This window comes from Pongo abelii, chromosome 6 (genome assembly GCF_028885655.2).
Source record: "Pongo abelii isolate AG06213 chromosome 6, NHGRI_mPonAbe1-v2.0_pri, whole genome shotgun sequence".
NCBI lineage: Eukaryota > Metazoa > Chordata > Mammalia > Primates > Hominidae > Pongo > Pongo abelii.
This window is the reverse complement of record NC_071991.2, coordinates 87,229,918-87,244,635: the sequence shown is the minus strand read 5'-3', so window position 1 is coordinate 87,244,635 and position 14,718 is coordinate 87,229,918. Positions and strand designations below refer to the sequence as shown.

The 14,718-nt window shown below is 34.5% G+C and overlaps 1 protein-coding gene across 1 annotated transcript in view; it reads left to right on the top strand.

The window, feature by feature from the left end:
* The window catches only part of ZNF804B (zinc finger protein 804B), a 593,565-nt gene that overhangs the window by 467,377 nt on the left and 111,470 nt on the right, over positions 1 to 14,718 (top strand). The window contains exon 2 of the mRNA XM_024250053.2: positions 381 to 521. Coding sequence (XP_024105821.2) covers positions 381 to 521 — 141 coding nt within the window. The remainder of the gene's footprint in view (positions 1 to 380; positions 522 to 14,718) is intronic.

The following is a 14,718-nucleotide window of genomic DNA, read 5'->3' as shown; positions in this document are numbered from 1 at the left end:
ATTTGGCCAAAGATGGAATTGCATAGAACACTAAAATTTAAGGGATAATATCAGAAAAACAAAGGGCTATGAAGGATATAAAGAAGAATGGCCAGTGATGTGCTTGGTAATAGGCACAATCACAACCTAGAAATGGGTGGCAAGAAGAAGGTTGAGTAAAAACCAAGCTCCAGGCCAGGGCTACTTTAGAACTCATGATATGTCAGTTGATAAGTTAGGGATGATGCTAAACTAAAAGTTATTTTCACGGTGTCATGAATTCCCAGAAAATAATGTGCTCCGTCATATTTCTTTAGGTTAAATACCACCTTGATTAATACGAGATCTGGTTATGCTATTAGAGAGAAGTCTAACCAACATTTTTGTATTTTTTCTTAAAGGATTTTGCAGAAAAGAAGTCCACAGCAAAGGCCCTGGAAGATGTAAAGGCAAACTTCTACTGTGAATTATGTGACAAGCAGTATCACAAACACCAGGAGTTTGACAATCATATTAATTCTTATGACCATGCTCATAAGCAGGTAAGCCAAAGTGGGAAAAGTCCTTCATATTCCTGTATTTATACCTTCAGAACAGAACTGTATGAATTTGACCTTATTTACTGCCATATAAGACTGTGAGGTGAGAACATTTTATGTCTTTTTTTCCCCCCTGGAAAGGTTATGTTTTGTGTTCAAATGTTATCCAAAGTCATTTTTTCCTAGAAATACTATAAAGCTGCAGGTAAACTTAGAGATAATCTAAGAGTAGACTGACATATTTATTTTAGAATTATATTCAGTTAACCCTTAAACAACACAGTGGTTAGGAATGTCAGTCAAAAATCTGCATATAACTTTTGCAGTTAAAAATCTGCATATAATTTTTGATTCCCTCAGAAATTTACTAGTAGCCTACTGTTGACCAGGAAGAAGTTTACTGTAACATAAACAATCCATTAATGCATGTTTTATATACATGTATTATATACTGTATTATTACAATAAAGTAAGCCAGAGAAAAGAAAATGTTATTAAGAAAATAAGGAAGAGAAAATATTGTTACTATTCATTAAGTGGAAGTGGATCATCATAAAGGTCTTCACTTCATTGTCTTCATGAGGAGTAGGCTGGGGAGGAAGAGAAAGAGGAGGAGTTGGTCTTGCTGTCTCAGGGGTGGCAGAAGTCAAAGAAAATCCACATGTAAGTGGACCCATTCAGTTCAAACCTATGTTGTTCAAGGGTCAACTGTATGTAGGGAAACCAGGACCCAGGAAAAATAATGTCTTATTCAAAGTTACTTAACTAGTTAGTGAAAGATTTAGAATCCTGGACTAGTACTAGGACAGAATCTATTGCAGAATCTATTATAGTCTACATCTTTCAAGGATTCTAAGTTATAGGAAATATTAGGTCTTTGGGAAAGCAATTCTCAATAAAAGATTACATTTTCCTAAGCATACTCTCTTAAGAAAGTCAAAATTGTTATTTAATAAATGAAACATTGAAAACAGGCAAACAAAAAATCCAAAAGGGAAAAGTCTGGGGTAATCACAGGTGAAAACATTTCAGTTTATTTACTTGAAAGATCATATGGGCATCTATATTATTAGTGTGGATATACTCCATATGGCTGCTTATATTACCTACTCTCCAAATGTGAAAGAAGAGGCTATTGTTCTCATCTGGTTAGATGTTATCCTTGCTAATTGAGGTATGGCGATACTGGCAATTTAGGAATGTTAAATACCACCAACTGAGAAAAAAAATTTCATGTGGCCAAAGATTATTGCTAACAGCTGTAACAAGGTACACATTCCTGATACCAAATGGACCTGGCATGTTGGAATGTGTGGGTGAGTCTCGTATACTCTATCTCAAATATTTATTCAGATTAAACAAAAATAAATATTTCATCAGACATCACTAGCATTGTATTGAGTGTATGCTAAATATATATGTGTATATATATGTGTGTGTGTATATATAGTATATGTGTGTATATATGTATATACATATATATGTATATACATATGTATATACATATATATGTGTATATATATATACTTGGGATATATCCTTGGGAAATGCAAGCCTGACAAAGACACAGCTTTTATCCTTAAAAGTAAGATATATGTATATAGTTGGCTTCATTTCTCTGACAAGGGCAAGATAATGAGGTAAATTGTTTTAGGATTGTAATTCCCAAATCCTAGTGTGCATAACAGTGACCTCAGAATATGTTAATTGTTCAGATTCCCAGAATCTTCCTCAGATATTCTAGTTCAATAATTCTGAGATAGAGTCTAGCAATCTATATTTTAAAATGAATTGAAAATGAAAAATTTCAAATGTATATAAATGTGAACTATCACCCAACTTCAATGATAATCAATCTTGCTTGATTTATTCCACCACCGCTCACCACACCTCCACCACTGTTATATTATTTTGAAGCAAGTGCCAGATGGTATATCATTTTATCTAAAAGTATTTCAAGATATATGGTGATGCTTTAAAATTGATGCTTTGATTATTATCTAACCTAAAAATCAACAGTAAATTTTTAAATACCAGTTAGTGCTCTTGTTACCTTAGTGGTCGCATAAATGATTTGTGAATTTGAATTCATTGAAATTAGGATCCCTAAATATCCACACTTTTGGTTGGCATGTCTTGAAGTTTATTTTGGTATATTTTAACCTATAAGTTTTTCCATCTCTTTACATTTTGCAGTTCCTTTCCCACATTTGGGATTATGCAAAATTCTACTCACTGTTATCTTTCAACATTTTCCTTGGTTTCCTTTTGACTGGTTTTTATGGATAGAGATTTGGCCAAATTCAGACATATTTTTTTCATGGCAAGAATATATTAGAGGGTATTTTGTGTCCTTCCATAAGGAGGCATATAATGTCTGGTTGTCTCTCTTTTTATAATCTTAAGTTTGATGAGTGAGTTGAGGTACTATCAGATTATTGATCCATTTATCATTAAGTTTCCACTGGCTTTTTTCTCACTAATGATTTCGTAGACATCAATGATCATTTGCTCAAATATCTTTATTTGTATTTGTAAAATGATGATTCAAATTCTTTTACCCCTGCTACATATATTAGATAGACTATGTCTGTAAAGAGAAACTTCTTATAAGCACCACCCCCTGTGGGATTTTATGCAGGTGGCCTTCAGGCTGAATATTAAGAAAAATTTATTCAGGGATTCAGAGAAATAAAGACCAGGAAAGGTCTCATGCAACAGTGGGATTTGATTTGTGCCTTACACATGTATAAATAGATGTTAAAATAGAGGATCAAGGTGAGATGGCATTCTTGTCAGTGGAAATAGAAGCTAAGGTGAGAAAATTGAAGAGCATGAGGCATCTTTTGAGAACTGTAGGAAGTATTGAACTACCTGGGGTGAATCTTCCAGACCAGGTCTGCATGCCACAGCATCCCGTGTACTCTGGAATCCTGCCTAATCAATTTGTTTTTTATCATTTTCTTCAATCTTATTTCTATTAGCTATCTAACATATTGATAAACAACCTTCCTCAATCTTTCTATTCTATTCTATTCTGTCTATGTACACACTTCCGTCTTTCATTTATTTGCTTGTTTCATTTGTTTGTTTATTGACTTTCTGTCATTCTAACTTTCCTGGGAATTCTCCTTCATTAAACAATGATTCGGTTTCTACTGTGTGCTACTGTGTTCATTGTGAAAAAGCGACACATTTGGCCTCCACCTTCAGGGAGCTGGTAATCTAATTGAAGAGAAGACAAGTCAGTAGATCTTGTGATACATTAATTTAAGTGTTGTAAAAATTTTATACGTAGGACACTTAAAAGAGAGCACACAAAACTGATTCCAGAAAGAAGAGAAGATAAATGAGCTGAATTTCTTAAAGACTGAATAGAAGCTAACTGTGTACTCAAGAATAATAGGTCCTATATGGTAGAAAACCTATTATCAAGGCATGGGGGCAGTTAAAAAGCATAATATATGAAGGAGCAAATGATTCACTATGGCTGCTTAAGGCCATCATCACTCTCTTGGGGATCACTTTAGAAATCTTTGAAACTGCATCCTATTTACCTCCTCTTTTTGCAGTGCATCTTGTCCTCATTTTTCATTTTGCATTCTCATTTCCACCATCATAATTAATCTCACTTCTAAATTATTGCTCAGGTCTTCAAACTGGACTACCCACCTCCAGTATTTTTCCTGCTCCACACCATCCACTTATGACCAGATAAGTCTCTTCAAACTACCCAATTTATATGATCACTTTTTTCCTAGGAAATCTTTAGTGCTTGATGACTGATTTTTGAAAGGGTCTGAACTACTTATCATGCTATTCAAATCCACAATCTGGCTCTTGACTCCATTTCCAGATTTATCTTCTGCAAATCCAGAATTTCCTTACAGTTTCTTCAAACATGTCTTATGCTTTCCCACATGCTCATCTTGGATCATTATCTTCCCTCTCCCTGAAGTGCCCTCTTGTCTTGTGTCTCTCTTTCAACACATACTTCTGCATATTTAATGCAGAGATTGACAACTTATATGGGATATTAAAATAGCTGAGATTTCATGGTAAACTAATTTAACACAGAATTTAAAAAATACCTTTTGCTTGAAATCTATTAATATTATTGAGAATTTTTGTATACACTTCCCACTTTAAAAAACATTGGAATAATTAAATTTGCTATAAACTTTGTTAGACTGCTTTCTTGGATAATATTGAAATACTTCCATTTAAAGATTTATTTTAGCCCAAAATATTTTGAAAATTACCTCAATTTTGGATGAAGCTGAGTTGCACTGAAGTAAATCATGCAAAAGTATATATTTTTTCAAATTTCAAAGCTAAATTTGTCCATTTGGTTCTTTCTTCTTTAAGAGCTCTTCTTGATTGTGATGATGATTATAATGGTGGTGGTGGAAATTTGGCTATTTTTTGGCCTGAGTAATGTGAAGAGTTGCCATAATTTTATTTTCCATGTATTCAGATGAACTAGCCAGCTTCTTCTGTTGACCTTCCAAAAATATTCCCTTTTTGGTACACTTAGAAGTAAATCCAAATGCTCATGAAATCCATTTTATTACTCATCAATAGAACATCTTAGATCTGATAACGAAATAATCTTTGAATACTCTTCTCTGCTTTTCCTTCATTCATGTATAATTACTCAGGATCCCACTGCTTAATAAGTAATTTCTGAAGCATTTGTTAATATCTTCTGTCAGCATCATGTGTTTATTTTATCACAAAGATTATATTTTTCATGGTTATATTGTAATTCTAGATGAGTAAGTCAACACACAACTTCAAGAAATAAAGTAAAAGAGTATGTGATACATATATTTAAATGAATTCCATTGGAGCTTTAAAAATATTTTTCTATAATTTGAATAAAAATTAAGATTTATTATTTATTTATTTATTTATTTTTGCCCATGGCACTCCAGTATGGGCAACACAGTGAGACCTGTCTCCAAAAAAAAATTAAGACATTTTCTTACATATTATTTGTAGAGAAAGGCAGCTCATCAATAACAAACCTGATTTTTTAAATTTCTTCAGTGAGGAAAAATAATGAATTTCTAGGTTTGACAAGCCACTCTATATATAGCTCACGTTTTTGGAAACAACTCAATATCTTAGCTATTGCCTTGAACTTCTTAAAATTCTATGTAAATGTTGAGTATTATTCCTCATGCAGTTTGAATGTGTATACAAATTATAATCATTTAGATAAAGACAGAACTGTAACTATTAATATAGGTAACATGTCAATAACAGCTAATTCCTTGTGAGACTACCTAGAAGTCATAATCCCTTTCTCAAGATTGTTAGCTGCAAATGTATTACTGGAATGAATAATACACATCCTCACATGCAGCAGAAGTCTCTCCTGCCCCAGGGACATTCTGATTCATCTCAATTTTGAAAAAACAAATGAGCCAGATCCCTGTACAATTAACCCATAAAAAATATTTTTAATAATAAAAAACAAATCCACTTTGAAACCCTCCACATGTGACGCTTAATCCTTCTAATCTCCATTTGCTTCACAATAGGATTTATTTTTACGCAGAAGGAGCTGTTCACTTGTCAAGCCCTGGATTTGAACTCCAACGGATTCATTGTTTAAAATACTGTTTTGGATTCACCCCATCTCTACTTGCTCTGGATAACATATCAAAACAGAACTACCATTGTCATCTTGACCTTAAGAGGAAAAGACCCCAAAATTGCTAAAAGAATTTAATCTAATTACCTTTTTTTGTTTCTGCAATTTGATTTATATTTTCCCCAAGTACTGCCCAAATGATATATAGTATGTTTAAGTTATTAATCCTCTAAAAGTGGTAACAAAATGTCAAAGTGTAGATGATTGGTAGGGTCAGCAACATTGAAGAAATAAAGACTGGAGTGCCTGGAATGAATACCTTCAGTACGATAAAATAATACTATCTCCTGTTCCGTTTTGCATTCTATAAACCAAGATTCTGGCAAAGAGTGTGTGTGTGTGTGTGTGTGTGTGTGTGTGTGTGTGTATGAGTGTGTGTGTGTGTGTGTATCCTGGAATCACCCAGCAGTAGTTGCAACCTTTATTAGCAGAGAAGTATAAGACAAAAGAACCAAAGGTGATCTTAGCTTCCTGCTCATATTTAACTCTCCCAAATTACTGTCTGTATCTTAGCCAAGAGGCTTTTTGCTCTCAAGGTTCTCCTTACTGAAAAATATATTAAAAATTCTGCATTCTGGCTCCTTCTGACTTCCAAATATATCAAGTAGTTTCCTTCTACCTTATGACACTGGCTATAGCGGACTGTTCCCTCTGTCTGGAAAATTCTTCTATCTGACCTTCAATGTTCTCGTTCTCTTCATTTGTGTCTCAGCTTAGATGTCATCTCTTCAGTAGGACATTTCTCTTTTACCTTAAGTAGTCAGTTACCAGTTTTCCAGTTCTAATGTCCTATTGCCACTATCAGTGGGGGTGTACCTTGTAATGGCCAGAGCCAGCTGTTCAATATTCGAGAAATTTGTGAGCTGGTTGTTTAACCATTGGTAGCTTGAAATCAGCCATAATAGGATATCTACAAACACTACAAGTCAGGGCTTTCTATGTTTTGTTTGGTTTTTCGAAAGAGTTGATAGACCAGCAGAAAACTGTTTATTACTCTTTAAAAAGAAAAAAAATTACTTTTTAAATTTTGTCCTCATACTCCACTCTCAGCTATTAACCTCATGAAGGGAAGGGCATGGTTCTACTAGCCACTGTGTCTCTAGAACTTAGAGCAATTTCTGGCACATAGTAACATTCAGTAGATTTTTTTTAAGTGAATAAGTAGCTGAATAACTTAGTTTTTAGAGTAGACCATTTCACTCTGTCCTATGTCAGTATATTGACCTATCATTGACTAATCATTTCTTAAGTGAACAGAGTAAATACTGTGGTAAACATATGGGGTGCCTAATCTCAAGTTATTTATGATTATTGAACAAAAGGTATCATGAAATAACGCTTTTATAATTTAAGAAAATATTTGATCCCATATTATTGTTGACAAGGTGTGCTACCCTAATATGTTCAGACTTGACTTTGTGGAAAATTGCTAATCTTCAAGGACTTTTAAGCAAACAAATGATATGACTAGATTTGTGATTTAGAAAAATAATCCTAAAAGCAGTTTATGTTGGTACACAAGAAGGAGAGCTTGGGTCTGTGATGAGATAGGCATTCAAGAGTTCAAGAGAGACAATAGGAGTCTTTATAACAATGACAATGAAGGGAAGAGAAAGGGATAGATTCTAAAAATTGTCAATGGATTACAAAATGTGAACACATGTTTTGCATAACTAGTAATCAACTAATACAAATTTGAGGAGATTTTAAAAGGTAAATTTGTCAAGCATGAAAAAAAGAATCATACCACCCGGTGTTGACAAGGTGTGAGAAAACATTGCTTATGAGGGTATAAATTGTCTTAATTCTTCAGCTTTCCACTTCTGATTATTATGAAAAGGCTTAAATTTAAATTTTTCTTACTAACAGTTCCATTTGGTAAGTATCCTAGGAAAATAATTAGATGAATTTCAAATATTTATGTATAAGGATATCTAAACTAGAAAAATACTGGAAACAATCTAAACATACAATGAAAAGAGAGAGGCTAAATTATGGTGGACTTAAACTGGAGTAATATGCTAGAATTAAACTTATGTTCTGGGTCTACTAAAAATAGATGATGTAAAATGTAATTCTTAAAAGTTATTATTGGATAATTTATGTTAAAAATCAAGAAATACAGAAGTGTAGAAAAATATTTAAAATTATTTAATAATAATTTGGTTCACATCTTTTCAGGTAAGTCTCTAAATGTTTACTATCCAATCACAAACTATGATGTAACAACATAAAATGTGGTTATGCTATACATAATATTCTGTCTTCATATGTTTTCACTTAATGTTATATCTCATAAGTCCATAGAGATCTATATTTTATTGTGTTGTTAAATAAATACTCAGAATTTACATTATTGTGACTTGTAAATATTTTTCCAGCTGAGCTTCATAACGTACTATGATGACTTTATGAGTATGTCTTCTTCCTGGAGTTAGAAATTGCTTAACTCTTATATTTCATCAATTTTGCATCACTGCCTATTACTCATTCTTTCCTGAATTATATACCATATATGAGAACAAAGTTTCATTAAAAACATCACATAAGTCAGATAATCAATTAGTCCTTTCTCCCTCTTCCCCTTACGCATATATAGTAAAGGCCTCCGTCTTTCTGCTCCAATCCTGACAATTTGTCCATCAGGTCAGCTGCATAGCTATTGTTCTAGGACTTATTTTCACCATCATTTTGTAAATGCTTTTGCTTCTATCCTGGATTATACTTCTTGTTTCCTTGATCCCATGGCTTTCCATGTTTTCTTTATTTCCTTATTTTGGTGGAACCTATGCTCTAGGGCTTCCTAACAAAGGATACATATGAGATAAAATTTGGGGATCCTTGTCTATCAGTAAAAGTAAGTGTGTTTATTCTACCCTCGCAGTTGATTTATTTTCAAAGTGAGTTGTAACTTTCAGTTTGATTGTTGAGAAGCTATATGCCATCTTGTATCCTAATTGTTTCTTTCAGGAAACTTTTAAACTTTTCATCATTTCTTCCCACAACAAAAATTGGTCTAGTGCCTTCTGTATGCCCAGCACCATTCCAAATGCTGGAGATTCAGTACGGAGTGAACCAGACAATCATCTCCATCCTCATGGAGCTAACATTATAGAGAGTGTATAAAAAAGAAAGTGAACATATAAAATAAGAAAAATATATAGGATATCAGATGATCTGTATGCTATGGAGAAAAATAAAGGAGTGAAGTGTACAGAGAATACGGTGGGATAAATAGCATTTTAATTAGGGGTTGTAGTAAAGACCTTAATTAAACAGCAATTATGAACAAGGGCTTAAAGGACATGAAGGAGCCATCTCTCTGAGAGAGAGAGTGTTCCACACAGAGGGAATGCCAAATGTAAAGTTTGGGAAATAGGGCCATTTTATATTCCAAATACTCCTAACACATTAACGTTCTAGAACAACTTGCCTTTAGATGGCTTTCCAGTTATTGTGCAGGGCATTCCATGAGATCTCTCAATAGGGAAAAAAATATGTCATTTGTTTTAGAAAAGTGGTATTTTAATATTATTTCTTTGATAATACCTTCCTCTACAATCTATTTCTCTGTTTTCTTTCAAAATCTGAATACACAATTAAAAGACAAAGACTGTCATAGTGTGTCCGGAATTGGTGGGTTCTTGGTCTCACTGACTTCAAGAGTGAAGCCGCAGACCCTCGCGGTGAGTGTTTCAGCTCTTAAGGTGGCGCGTCTGGAGTTTGTCCCTTCTGATGTTCGGATGTGTTTGGAGTTTCTTCCTTCTGGTGGGTTCGTGGTCTTGCTGGCTCAGGAGTGAAGCTGCAGACCTTCATGGTGAGTGTTACAACTGATAAAGGCAGTGTGGACCCAAAGAGTGAGCAGCAGCAGGATTTATTGCAAAGAGCGAAAGAACAAAGCTTCCACAGTGTGGAAGGAGACCCCAGCGGGTTGCCACTGCTGGCTCCAGCAGCCTGCTTTTATTCTCTTATCTGGCCCCACCTACATCCTGCTGATTGGTAGAGCCAAGTGGTCTGTTTTGACAGGGTGCTGATTGGTGCGTTTACAATCCCTGAGCTAGACACATAGGTTCTCCAAGTCCCCACCAGAGTAGCTAGATAGAGTGTCCTTTGGTGCATTCACAAACCCTGAGCTAGACACAGGGTGCTGATTGGTGTGTTTACAAACCTTGAGCTAGATACAGAGTGCTGATTGGTGTATTTACAATCCCTGAGCTAGACATAAAGGTTCTCCATGTCCCCACCAGACTCAGGAGCCCAGCTGACTTCACCCAGTGGATCCCGCACCGGGGCTGCAGGTGGAGTTGCCTGCCAGTCCCGCGCTGTGCGCCCTCACTCCTCAGCCCTTGGGTGGTCCATGGGACTGGGCGCCCTGGAGCAGGGGGCAGCGCTCGTTGGGGAGGCTTGGGCTCACAGGAGCCCATGGAGCTGGGGGAGGCTCAGGCATGGTGGGCTGCAGGTCCCAAGCCCTGCCCCGCGGGAAGGCAGCTAAGGCCCGGTGAGAAATTGAGCACGGCAGCTGCTGGCCCAGGTGCTAAGCCCTTCACTGCCCGTGTCGGCAGGGCAGCCAGCGGCTCCGAGTGCGGGGCTGCAGAGCCCAAGACCACCAGGAACTCGCGCTGGCCCGGTTCCCACCTGCCCCTCTCCCTCCACACCTCCCCGCAAGCTGAGGGAGCTGGCTCCAGCCTTGGCCAGCCCAGAAAGGGGCTCCCACAGTGCAGCGGCGGGCTGAAGGGCTCCTCAAGTGCCGCCAAAGTGGGAGCCCAGGCAGAGGAGGCGCCGAGAGCGAGCGAGGGCTGTGAGGACTGCCAGCACCCTGTCACCCCTCAATAGTTCGCTAAAAAGACTCAACTCTGAGATGTCTACAAGAAACCCACTTCAAATATAAAGACTGATTAAAAGAAAAGTAATAGAGAAACATAAACCATGAATACTAGCTGGAAGAGCAGCATTAATTTCAGGCAAAGCTGAGTTGAGAAGAAGCAAAATTTTCAGAGGTAAAGAGGAACATTACATGATGATAAAGGAATTATGTCTCCAAGAAGACATAACAATCTTTCATGTGTATGTATTCAACTAACAACAGAACATCAAAATATGTGATGCAAAATCTGATAGAAACGCAAAGAGAAACAGATGAATCCACTATTTTACTTGGAGATACCAATACCTGTTTGTCAGCAACTGACAAATCTAGCAGGCATAAAATCAGTAAGAACATAATTGAACTGTTCAGTTCCATCAGTCAATTGGATCTAACTGATATCTATAGAATACTTCATCCAACAGCATAAGAGTACACATTCGTCACCAACTCACATAAAACATTCACCAAGAAAGACTAAATTATGATTAAAAAATACACATTAAAAATTTTTAAATAAAAAAATCGTACATAATATGCTCTCAAATCACAATGTAATTAAACTAGACACCTGTAATAAATATTTGGAAACTCACAAAACCCTTGGAGATTAAAAACACATGAAATAAATAAATATCAAAAAAGTAAAAATATTTCAAGCCAAATGAAAATGAAAATATATCTTAGTAAAATTTGTGGAACGTGGCAGAGTGCTTAGAAAAAATTATAGTGTTGAATGTTATATTGAAAAAAGAAGAAATATCAAAACTTGATAATCTAAGCTCTTACCAAAAAAACTGCAAAAAGAACAGCAAATTAAATTAAAAGTAAACAGAAGAGATAAAAATTAGAGCAGAAATCAATAACACTAAAAATAAGAACCAAAGGAGAAAATCAATGAAACTAAAAGCTGGCTCTCTTAAAAAGATACAGTTAATATATCTTTAATCAGGTTAACTAAGGAGAGAGAGAGACTACATGGCGGGGGTGGGGAGAGAGAAAGAGTGAGCGAGTGAGCGAGTTAGGATAATAAAGAAATAGTATAAGTGACTCTGTGCCCCCAAATTTGATAACTTTGATGAAATGTCAATTTCTTAAAAGACACAATCTGTCCAAACTCATACAAGAAGAAACAGATAATCTGAATATTAAAGGAGAAAACTAAAGGTGGTGAGGTAACACGATCCAGTTTCAGAAAGTGCTATAAAACTAAGTATGTAAATAAGTAAATAAGACAGTATGGTATTGTCAAGAGAATAGATAAATAGATTAACAGAGCAGAGTAGAAATCCCAGAAATAGACGTGCACTAATATAGTCAACTCCGGCTCTTTGACAAAGAAGTAAAGGTAATTCAATGGAGAAGATATTCCGTTGAATAAATGGTGCTGAAACACCTGGACATCCACATACATCTGATTTTCTAAAAGAAGCTACAGGCCTTTTCCTAACTGTACATTATTCAAGCATTATGGTATGTGTGTAGTGGTATCTCACTGTGATTTATTTTGATTCCTCCAAAAACTAATAATATGAAACATATTTTCATTTGCTTATTTAATATTTACATATCTTTTTTGGTGAAGTTTCTATTCACAAATTGTGCTAATTTTTCTAACTTGGTTGCTTGCCTTTATTAAGAATTTTTAAAGTTCTTCATATATTTTGAATGCAAATCCTTTATGAGATACAAGATGTATAAATACTTTCTCCCAAAATTGTGAAATATTTTTATATTTCTCTGAATATTTTATAATTTTAGTTTTCTAATATAGGTCTGTGATCTAATTTTGAGTATTAATTTTTGTGCATAGTGTGAGGCAAGGGCCCAAGTTCAATTTTTTTCTTATAGATATCCAGTTGTTCCAACATAATTTGAGGAAAATGCTATTTGTGTCTCATGGATTTACTTTGGAAGCACTGTTTGAAGATTATTATTCATAAATGTATAAGTTTATTTCTACATTCTCTATTTCATTACTTTGACTTATATGTTTATGCGTATGTCAATACCACGCTATCTTATTTGCTGTAACTTTATAGCAAGTTTTGAAATTAGATAGTATGAGTTCTCCAAATTTGCTCTTGTTTTTAACAATTGTCTTAGCGATTCTAAGTCATTTGAGTTTTGATATAACTTTTGGATTCTGTTTGCAATTTCTAAAGCAAACCTATTTGGATTTTGATAGGAATTGCACTAAATTTAGATTAATTTGATGGAATTTTAATCCTTAACCATATTGAGTCTCCCAATTTATACATATATGTCTCTGTTTACTTAAATTGCCTTTAATTTATTGCAGAAATCTTGTGTAGTTTTTATTTTACCCATTTGTTAAATATGACACATATTTTAGTGATTTTTATGCTATTTGAAAGGGAATTTTAAGTTGACTTTCTGATTGTTTGTTGCCACTACATGAATAGCCAATAGATTTTTTATATTAATATTACTATTTTATATTGATCCTGTAATTTTGTTCAACTTGGTTGTTAGTTCTAGCATCTTTTTTGTTAGACTTTTAGGATTTTATGTATATAAGAACATGTCATCTACAAATAAAGCCAGTCTTACTTCTTTCTTTTTGAGCTATATGCCTGCACTTATGTTGTTTCTTGCACAGAATTCCAATGTGGTGTTGAATAAAATTTGCAGAAATGGCCACTTTTGTGTTCTGAATCTTGGGTAGAGATAATTCTTTTGACATTGAGTATGATATTAGTTATAGGTTTTTAATATATACCCTTTATGAGAATGAAAGCGTTTTTTTAACTCCTAGTTTATTGAGAGGGTGTTTTATTTATTTTGAAATTATAATCGGGATTCTGTTTTGCCAGATGCTTTTTTTTGCGTCTACTGAGATGAATGTGTGGTGCTTGCTCTTTATTCTGTTCATGAGGTATAAGATATTAATTGATTTTTTGGATATTAATTCAACCTTGCATTTCTGGAGTAAATCTCACTCATGGTGTATAATATCTTTTTTATAATTTATAGGATTTAAAATTGACGATGATTTGTTAAGGATTTTTGTGTTTCTGTTCTTGAGAGAAATATAGTTCACTTTCTTGAGATGTGTGTGTGGCTCTGGTGTCGAATACTAGAATTAGAAATGAGTCGGAAATGTTTCTTGCTCTTCCAATTCCTGAGTTTCTGTGGAGTTATTATTCATTCTTTAAATGTTTAATAGAATTTCCCAGTGAAGCCACTTTTAGGTACTCTTTTCTTTACTTAATGAAAATTTGTGGAGATCTTTCTATTTCTTCTTGGCTCGATTTTGGCAATTTCTGTCTTTGTAGGTATTGTCCAGTTCATGTATGTCGTCAAAAAGTTGTTGGCATAAAATTATATACAATATTTTATCATAATACTTTTAATATACCCTATCTAACATTCCCTACATTATTTGCTTTGGTGACACGCGTCTTCTCTGTTTTTCTCAGTAAGTCTAGCTAAAGGTTTATGAACATTAGTAATCTTTACAAACAAAATCTTTGTTTTCATTTATTTTCTACTTTTTAAAAATCCACTTGCCATTGATTTCTTATTTCTCTTTTGATATGTATCATATACTTTCTCCTTATTTTGTGTGTAATTTATTTATTTTTATTTATTTATTTTTGAGATGGAGTCTTGCTCTGTCGCCCAGGCTGGAGTGCAGTGGCGCGATCTCC